The sequence below is a fragment of the Mycteria americana genome, chromosome 20 (assembly GCF_035582795.1).
Source record: "Mycteria americana isolate JAX WOST 10 ecotype Jacksonville Zoo and Gardens chromosome 20, USCA_MyAme_1.0, whole genome shotgun sequence".
Lineage (NCBI taxonomy): Eukaryota > Metazoa > Chordata > Aves > Ciconiiformes > Ciconiidae > Mycteria > Mycteria americana.
Window position 1 is genome coordinate 427,156 of NC_134384.1, and position 9,609 is coordinate 436,764.

Here is a 9,609-nt window from a genome sequence, read left to right on the forward strand (position 1 = left end):
TGTAAAAAAGTTGTGTGTTTTGTTGAAGGTTTATTTACCTCATGTCACCCTCCTAAGACTGTTTTAAACCTGCTTCTGCTAAGTTTGAGAACTAAAGAGGTGTAGTCCATAACAAACTGTTTTGTTGTTATGGCTGACTTTAGTCATCCAATCCTATGCAATCTCATAACTTTAGAAAGGATTATAATTTCATTTTTTTTGACTCTGGTATCCTTTTTAGATGATGAAAGTTGTTCAAGTTTATGCAGAAACACAAGAGATTAATTTGAAGGTAAGCGTTTCAGACCATGCACACTTGGTGAAGGGATGTGCATTTCCAACAGGTGAATATTCCTGTCTTCTTTTATTTACAGGCTGATTCAGAAGTAGCGCAGGCAGGGAAGGCAGTTGCATTATACTTTGAAGATAAACTTACAGAGATCTACCCAGACAGGACCTTCCAGCCTTTGCCTGAATTTGAACAGGAAGAGGATGATGGTGAAATAACTGAGGACTCCGATGAAGATTTTATACAACCACGTAGAAAACGCCTAAAATCAGATGAGAGACCAGTGCATATAAAGTAATCTAATGATATGGACCTAAAATTTATTGTAAAAACTGTTATTTAAGTGTTCCTGGAATATTATCATGCCTACAGTGGCCGTCTTGAAGAAGCTGATAGCTTTTTAAACAGTATTAGATTACAAAAAACACTTGTACAGAAAAACATTCTCATCAAAAGGGGAAAAAAACTGTATTGTAAATTTTTGGTTGGTTTTTTTTTTTTCCTTGATTATTTGCTATATTCTTTCTTTTCCTGATGGAGGGGACACACTTATCCTGGTCTCACAGATAGAGGTGGATGAATGTTGAAGAGAAGCAGATTTGATAAGAGATGTTCCATGTACAGATAAGACTGCTTAGTAAAATGTTCTGCAGGACTGGACCAATACAGTTACTGTATCTTGCATTCATGCTGGACTGCAGTATAAACTGTAAGCAACGTTCCTGAAATCCCCTCTTTGTGTGAACTTAAGTGCGTGTTGGTCATTGCTTTTATCATCTCATTTAAGTGGTATTGTGAATAACTGATCTTCTGTGTTGATCCAATTATCTCAATTTGACTTTCTTTACTACATTTTATGTATAGCAAAAGGAAAAAAAAAATCATTAAACTGTTCTGAATTGGCAAGTGCAGGAGTGTGAGTTCTTGACAGATGAAAGACTAAACTGGGGGCAACAATCTCTTTTCAGTAGGGCTAGGTGTATTTATTACGAATCCTGTACACAGAACATTTTAATGGCGTTCATGGCAGAAGTCTTAGCATTGTGTCATCTGTCCCTGATATCCCTAATGAGGCAGAATGTTATCTCCACTATTCATTGTCTAATTTTCTGTACTTAAAATATAGACTGAAGAGGTAATAACTAGTTGGGGTGTTTTTCCAGTCTTCCTAAATATCAGTTTCTAATAGACCACTCGGCAAACAATAACCTATTAACTACCAAATGTGTAAAATTTCCTGTATTCACTTTGTCTTATTTGTAAATAGTGAATTGAGATTTCTTGCAGATCAGCAACATTTGCTGAGCTGTTTTTAAGCTAATATGTATTCTTATTAATTGTTCCTATCAAGAAAAGATTTGTAATATATGCTATTTCTAACATTGCATTCATTTTGAGGTTCTGTCTTATTTTTATTAGAGGAGTACTCAGAAATTTCTTCAGAAGCAGCTTATGAGGGAAATGTCTAGAAAGATTGGAATAAATCTGTTGAGATGGGGCTAGTTGTCCATCCATTGAACAAAGCACTTGCACAGACCAGGATTTGGCTTTGAGTGGTTTCTGGTCAAATACTGAAAACAGAACAATTTCCCTATTTCCCTAAACTCTGTGGCAGGCATCTCTGCAGTGCCTTCCCATTGCACACTGCCTTCATTCCAGTATTTCTGGTTAGAAATGAGGTCGTCACAAAGTAATTATAGTTTGAACAGTTGTTTCCTTTACTGACAGAAATCAATACCAGAAATAATAAATGTAATTTCTGGCCTTCATACAGATCTCGTTAAAGTAAGATGAAGAAATCATGTAATCGGATGAGGTCAAGTTGACAGACTATAAATCTGCCATAAGATTTTGCATGAATACAGCAATTCTGTGGTAAATCACTGGGGTTTTGGTATACTCAGCATGAGCAATTCCTGTGACATTGTATACACTTTACCATAATGGTAAAGATAAAGATTTTAGCACAATGTATCAAACTGAGATATGGTCTCAGCAATTTTTATGCAAATCACTTAAGATTTGATTTCTTTTTAGAAGAACAAAGTATATGTACATTGTGACTATACCTCTCACAATAAATGAGGGGATTGAAGGTATTTATAACTTCAAGCTCACTTCCTTAGATTACGCAAATATTACACTTAAAATTCAAACTGTTTTTTTTTTCCATTTCTCAGATTTAACATAGTGCCAGTTTAAATTTATTTTTTACCAGTTTGTATGTGAAAGGAAAGGTAATTCTACTTAAACATATTAAAATGACAAATAGCAAAAACTTTGCCCGTAGAAAGGATGATGTGTGTGAATAGGACAGTAATAGTAACAAGGGATCATTTAACGGCTCTGTGTATTGCCTATTTATGCATTTCTAGTTTCTCAGCTTCATTTTGCGAAGGAATATTATTAAAATGATCATGAAAATAAGATTTTGTGAATTCTCTTCAATTGGGGTCACCATTTTTATGGCGCTTAAGCACTCTAGGTTCTGTACCTTCAGGCCTCAACTTTTTAACTGTTCACTTTGTAAGTCACCAGTCACGGATTCAAGTACTGCGGATGCCCACTGCCTGACCTGGAGCGTAGGACAAGCGTGGTGGCATCCCATGTCTCGGAGCGGGGGAAGGACCACGCTACGAAGCTGCGGTTCAGGGGTAGCGCGTGCTCCCTGGCTGCTGCAAGAACAGTACCATCTGTTCTCCATCCAGACCCCAGGCACCAGACCCCAGAGCAGATGTCTAAATGTTTTGAGGTAGCCTCTCTGGTTGGTTCACTCCCCATGACAAGGTAGGAAAATTGTCAAACTTTGTAGGCTAGCGACTTAGCCTGTATTCCTAGTTCACCTGCAAACCACAAGTGATGCTAAGCTTTGACCTCGATGAGAGTTCAAGCTCCACTCTTGCACATAACCCACTGAACCTCTAGAATTGGTCCTTCCATTCAGCTCGTCGGTGCTCAGTGGTATTATGTGGAATTTTGACTTGTGTGCAAGAAATCTGAAGTTTCTTTTTTATATAAAAGAAACAAAACAACGTTATCCCCCCCCTTCATTTTGGAACTCCCAATACAACAATTCAATGATTGTTTTGAAATTAGCTAAGTTCTATTCAAAAATGTTTGAAAGGATAGGTAAGCTCTGCTAATATATTTCCTGATCCTGTAGTCTGTAAACATTTATCATAGAACTGGTAAGGGTTTGCTCAGTCAAAACTTTGGTGCCACATTGTAACTTGTGTGAGAGCAAATTAATGGGGTTTGTATTAACAGGTCACTGTGTTACTCTGAGCATCTTCTCTATGCCAGATGATGTGTGTGCAATATGTGCAAGTGCCAGCGTGTTTTACCCTGGGAATTAGAGCATAGCTTACATCAATAAAACCAGCAGATAAAAGATGTGGTGGGCGCGCTCTGCGTGCCAGCTGCTTTGTCTGCGTGATTGCAGCGTTCCAACGTGATGGCAAGAAGGTAGTCTGGCACTTGGTGTAACGACATGCTCTCATTTAAGACACTTGTAAAAAAGACCATTCATGTCGCAATTTTTGCTGTATATGACCCTGAAGTTTAAGTTAATCCAAAGAAGTAAAAGGCAACTTGCTTTTGAAATGAGAGTGAAAAGTGTACAGTATGCTACTTGTGGACTTCTCAATTACCTCAGCAGGTATCCTGCCATGTAATTACTAGTGATTAGTGATAACTTAACCAGCTGAATAGGTTCAGGTCTTTTATTTAACTGTGCCCTGGAATCAAGTGGCCTATAGCATAATAAGGCAGAGTTACTATCCAAAAAAAGGATGTTCCCCAAACTTTAGGAATGCTCTGTTAAATGTAGAGAGGTTGTTTTCTTGTGTGGAATGTCACCTTTGCTATCGCTTGTGACATTTGACTGTGTCGGCACACTTAACACTGGGTCATTGAAATGTTTTATAAACATTTCTGCAAGCCACTGGAACAGAAGTCCTTAAAATTAGCCCAAATTTACCATTCTGTTGTATAACCTAGTTTTCTGGCTGACCTTAAAAGTTTAGGTAATGGCAACAGTATTTTAAAGCTATATGTATAATGTACTGGAAGTTGGCTTTTTCTTGTTTTTCTTACTCTCTTCCTCAGAAAAAGCAATAAAACTGCTTTGTCTGTTGCCTGTTAGCATGACAGGAATCCTTTCCTTTGGATAGTGATTTTATAGGGAAGTTTGTATGCATATCACCAAGTCTAGCTTTTAAAAACAAAGTGTGCAGGAGTTATTGACAATATAGTGTGGCATTTTATTTTAAAAATTGGGGAAAGTTACATATTTTTTTAAAAAGTAGATGTTTGAGTAAATAACGGAGGTACTTTTTTTAAAAAAAATTTATATGCCACAGTTTACATAGACATATTTCAGATTGAACATATGCATTGTATCTTCAGATATGGCGATTTCTTTTATTTTCTCAAAGTGCGTGTACAGTAACTCTTCCATCTAGTTCCTGTGTTGTTTGCTTATGGGGATCCTACTTTATATGCTTTCTAATGTACCTGAATTGAATTAGTTTTCAAAAATTGCAGTTAATTTGGGTATCTTTATTATAAGTGAACTATTAAATGTATGAAATGCAGTTTTGGCCTTTTCTATTGAGTGATCTTACAGCTCAAGGCTGCTTTCTTTAGAATTTATTGAATTTCTACAAGGAGGGGTACTAAAATATTTTATAAGTTCAACTTGTTGCAGCATTCACTCTAGAGTGATCTACCTTTAAAAAAATGAAGTGCATGTCTGCTAATGGCCTGCCAATGGGGGTATTTCTTAGGTTCAGAACACCATGAAACATGTATATAAGCTTATAAAGATTTGTGCGGTTGAAAGCCTGTTTTACATGTAAACGTACTCATGGAAGGGTTAAATTAATGGCATTCTTTGATTCTTCAATTATTTCTTGCTTCCAGTAATTGAACTGGTTCTTTTTTGCACATAGTAAACTTCGCTCATCTTTTAATATGATTCTTCAAAAAAGTGCTGTTTCTGTGGTATCGTATTATCTGACTAATCATATTTAACTTTTTTTAAACAAGGTTACCGTTTCTAACTGTTCTGTTCCTGTGTTTTTTGCTGGTGTGTAATAAAAAAAAAAGTTTTTCTTTACATGGTTATTTAAAACATTAGCTGCCTGTAAATATTTCTTGTTAAGTGCTCTGGAATGTGCTGTAGAAGTTGTATTAGATCAGTTTAAAGCATTGTTTGAAAACAGTTTTGTTTTGGTTATTTCTATTAAATTAGAAAAATGACTCTTTCAATTTGAGTTTCTTTTTTGCACATCTGCGTTAGGTCGTTAGATACGAGTTCATGTCTGGCAAAAGACTTTCCTGATACTTGCGGTGTGGAGGTACCTTGATGAAGTTTTCACTGCAGCAGTTAGTGTGACCACCTGAGGCTGCGTCATCTGCAGCAACCAGGAGTTCCAAGACAGAAAATACTGAGTCTAAACTCAATTCACAGTTTGGGTTGGAGGTGTTGTGATTTCACCACTCTGCACTTTTCCATAAAATGATTTGTCACGTTTATCTACGCCTAGTACATGAAATACAAGTATTTTAAGGTTTTCTCTAGGGTTTTTTGTGCTGCTGTCATCCTGAAGTTTGGGTGCAGCCTTGGAGGAGACAGTTCTGAGGTGTGCAGCTCGCGTGTGTACAGTTCCTGGAGCTGGGATGCTTTCCAAAGGCCCGACAGACCTGGCAACAGTCTGTAGGGGGTGGCTCTGAGGCGATGTTCCCTGTGCCTCTCCTGCCCCCCAGTACTCACTGGAAAAATGAAAAGTGAGCCGGACTTGGTTGCTCTGTAACTTGTTAACATTGCACCCATAGTTGTATGATGCTCCTCATCTGCCATCTGTCTGTCATACTCTGCTCTGCGTGGTGGTTAGTGTATTTTGTTGGAAATGGGTCTGTAGCGAATGCATAGCTAGGGTCAGCGTCTTCCTTTGTTTAATAAATGTGTATTTTGGTATATCAGTGACCAGAGCCATGCAGTAACATGATGTGTGGCCCTGCACTTGGGTGCAAGGTGTGATTCAAAATACAGGGGAGCAATGCCAGTGGAAGCAATCTGGTGGGCTGGCCAGTCCACCTCTCCTGGATTCGATAGTACTGTGATCTAGTTGTGCTGGTTTTGGCTGGGATAGAGTTAATTTTCTTCATGGTAGCTAGCATGGGGCTATGTTTTGGATTTGTGCTGATCTTGTGCACCAACGAGTGGTCTGGGGGTGCACAAGGAGTTGGGAGGGGACACGGCTGGGACAGCTGACCCCAGCTGACCAAAGGAACATTCTACACCATGTGATGTTGTGCTCAGCATATAAAGCTGGGGGAAGAAGAAGGAGGAAGGGGCGGGCGTGTTTGGAGCGATGGCATTTGTCTTCCCAAGTCACTGTTACGTGTGATGGAGCCCTGCTTTCCTGGACATGGCCGAACACCTGCCTGCCCATGGGAAGGAGTGAAGAAATTCCTTGTTTTGCTTTGTGTGCGTGGCTTTTGGTTTACTTAATAAACTGTCTTTATCTCAACCCCTGAGTTTTCTCACTTCTACCCTTCTGATTCTCTCCCCCATCCCACTCGAGGGAGTGAGTGAGCGGCTGGGGTCAAACCACGACATCTAGGCAGTAAGGTTGGTAGTCTTTGTAAGGGAAGAGGAGGAGGTTGCTCCTGCATCATCAGTCCTTTTTGCATGCAGTGAAAAAGCTGTGTGCATGCGATGCTGTTGTGTGCGTTCACCTTTTAACTGCAGTTTAGTGTATATTCCTTGAGCTGCTCCCTTTTACTGATAAATCCATTTTTTGTGCTGATGTTGCCACTGGAGCAGTCTCATGACTTACCGTATCAGAACTAAAGGCAGAATTGAGCTTGCATATCTTGGGATATGGCCTAATTCAACTGCAGCTATACAATTTGAAGTAGGAACTAGTCTGGTTTGTTTTAACAGGAGTTAAATGATTAATGATTTAACAGATTAAATGATTGCAGGTCCTTCCAGGCATCAGTATCAATTGTACTCTAGCTGACCATCAGACCTGCAAGAAGAAAGTAAAGTGAGCATGCACATAAATTAAAATTACCTCTGAATAATTTTTCTGCAAGCAATGAGAGAGAGGTCTAGTAACCTGGAATGCCAACCATCTTGAAGGTATGTTTGTACTTTCATAACCTTTGCAGTTGGTGAAGGCTCTGATCCAAGCATGTCTGTTGTTACATACTAGAGAACTAACTTCAGGCTGTAGCTCATAAAGAAGTTGGATTTTTCTCTTACTCTTTGTTTATTCTTTAAGTGCTTGTGGTGGCTTAGTATCACAGAAGCTCCATGATAAGAGAGCTGTCTTCCAGGAAAAGGTTTAGTTAACTTCACTAAAGTACACATTTAGTCTTGCTAAAATTGAGAACAACTGCATTTACAATGAGCACTTGAATGCACTTGCTTGCCTTTTGCAATCTGCAGCAAAGGAACAGATGGTTTGAACCTAAACCGTTGCACTTCAGATGGATTTTGCTGCTAGACCAAATACTGCCTGTGTGATGTGATGCTTGCTCTGCATGTGCTTGACACAAATGGATGGCCAGATGCCCTGCTGACCCTTCCAGTTCCTCTAGAGCTGGAGTTTGGTGCTCTGCTGGCAGAGGAACAATGAGGAGTTCTCTGGGTGGATGTTTTGTTTCTCTTTGCCAGGCGCTGCAGCACTGCCTCGCTGTGTCCAGAGCAATCTCAGCCTTGCCAGTCCATCTGCTCCAGCTTCTGACAGCCCATCTGCTCCATCTCTTTCTGTGGTATTCGTGTTGGCTGCCTTTGTGGCTGCACTGTGATCTGTCGTTTTCAGCACCTCTGTTTGACTTCACTCAATCCCCTGGGTTCCCTCAGTAGGTTTGCTTGTTTTTTTTCCCTTTGTGTCCTAGCTGAACTTCTCCTGGCTTGCTCCAATGACGCTGAGCTGTTCACCTCATCACAAAGTGCTGCAATTCAGTTGCCAATTTTTTATTGCCCCCGCCAGAGGGGCATATCTTAATCTCCTCTTTCCATCCTGAAATTCTAGCAAGAGTTAGAAACTATGCCGCTAGACTGTTTTACCATTTGCTGCCATTGTAGAATTCACATCTATATCTCTGTAGACAAGTATATGATTTTGGAATTATTGCCATCTTTCTCTGAGGGTTGAGATTATAAGCCTGTATCTTCAGAGCACTGGCCTTCTTTCCCCTTGTTGTTAGTCCACTTCAGTAATGTTAGCCTGAATACGCATACAGGGGCTGAATTGCATTTCATACCATTCTTGTGTCCTTTGCTCTGTGTTAGTGGAGCAAAGCATGCAGAACTAAGCACTTAACGCTGAATAGAATTGCTCTTTGCAAAATTACCTTCCCATGCATTCCGTGGGCTACCATTGCAGCTAAGTGCTTGCTGATCTTCACATGATTTAATGCTTAGGAACTTAGGATAATGTTTGCTAAATTAGCGGGGATTAAAACTGGGGATATAAATTCCTGCTCCTTTTATTAATGCATCAGAGAGATGAGCATGTTTAGCATATAACTTTAATTAGCAGATGACACAAGACTTGCAAAACACGGTGCTGGGTCCCATCAGCTAAGGTTGATGGATGCCTGGTGAAGACTCCTCACCAAGGAACAAGCAAGGGTACATTATAGTGTGCAGTGGTGTACTTGGGCGTCAGTGGTGTATCTGTTGCTTCATCCTGACAGTGATGTTCTTCATCTACTGACAGCCCTTTTTGCCTCGCGTGGCTTCAATGAAACCCATAGCATTGCTCACAGGACAAGCTTGCTGCTGTCATGTGCAGCTCAGCCCCTGCACTCCCCCAGGTGCAGGTCCACCTGCACAGCCAGAGGCCAGCCAGCTGAAGAGAGCATTGAGGCTTGTCTGGATGCAGTAATTTCCTTAGCTAAACCTGTAGCGCAACTGGCTTGTTGAGAGTTACCTATTTTTTTAGAATCATAGAATGTTCTGGATTGGAAGGCACCTTTACAGGTCATCTAGTCCAACCCCCTGCGAGAGCAGGGACATCTGTAACTAGATCGGGGTGCTCAGAGCCCCGTCCAACCTGACCTTGGATGTTTCCAGGGATGGGGCCTCTGCTACCTCTCTGGGCAACCTGAGCCAGTGCCTCACCACCCTCACTGTAAAAAATTTCTTAAATCCAGTCTAAATCTGCCCTCCCTTAGTTTAAAACCACTGCTCCTTGTCCTGTCACAACAGGCCTTGCTCAAAAGTCTGTCCCTGTCTTTCCTATAGGCCCCCTTTAAGTCCTGGCAGGCTGCTATGAGGTCTCCCCGCAGCCTTCTCTTCTCCAGGCTGAACAACCCCA

The 9,609-nt window shown here is 40.4% G+C and overlaps 1 protein-coding gene across 2 annotated transcripts in view; it reads left to right on the forward strand.

Annotated features, from left to right (window-relative positions):
- The window catches only part of TRIM33 (tripartite motif containing 33), a 41,756-nt gene extending 36,217 nt beyond the window's left edge, over positions 1-5,539 (forward strand). The window contains exons 19-20 of one of the 2 annotated variants that reach the window (XM_075521426.1): positions 221-271; positions 354-5,539. In XM_075521426.1, coding sequence (XP_075377541.1) covers positions 221-271; positions 354-566 — 264 coding nt within the window. In that variant the 3' untranslated portion in view covers positions 567-5,539. The remainder of the gene's footprint in view (positions 1-220; positions 272-353) is intronic. The other variant, XM_075521427.1, reaches the window with a different exon arrangement.
- The last annotated feature ends 4,070 nt before the right edge of the window (positions 5,540-9,609 follow it).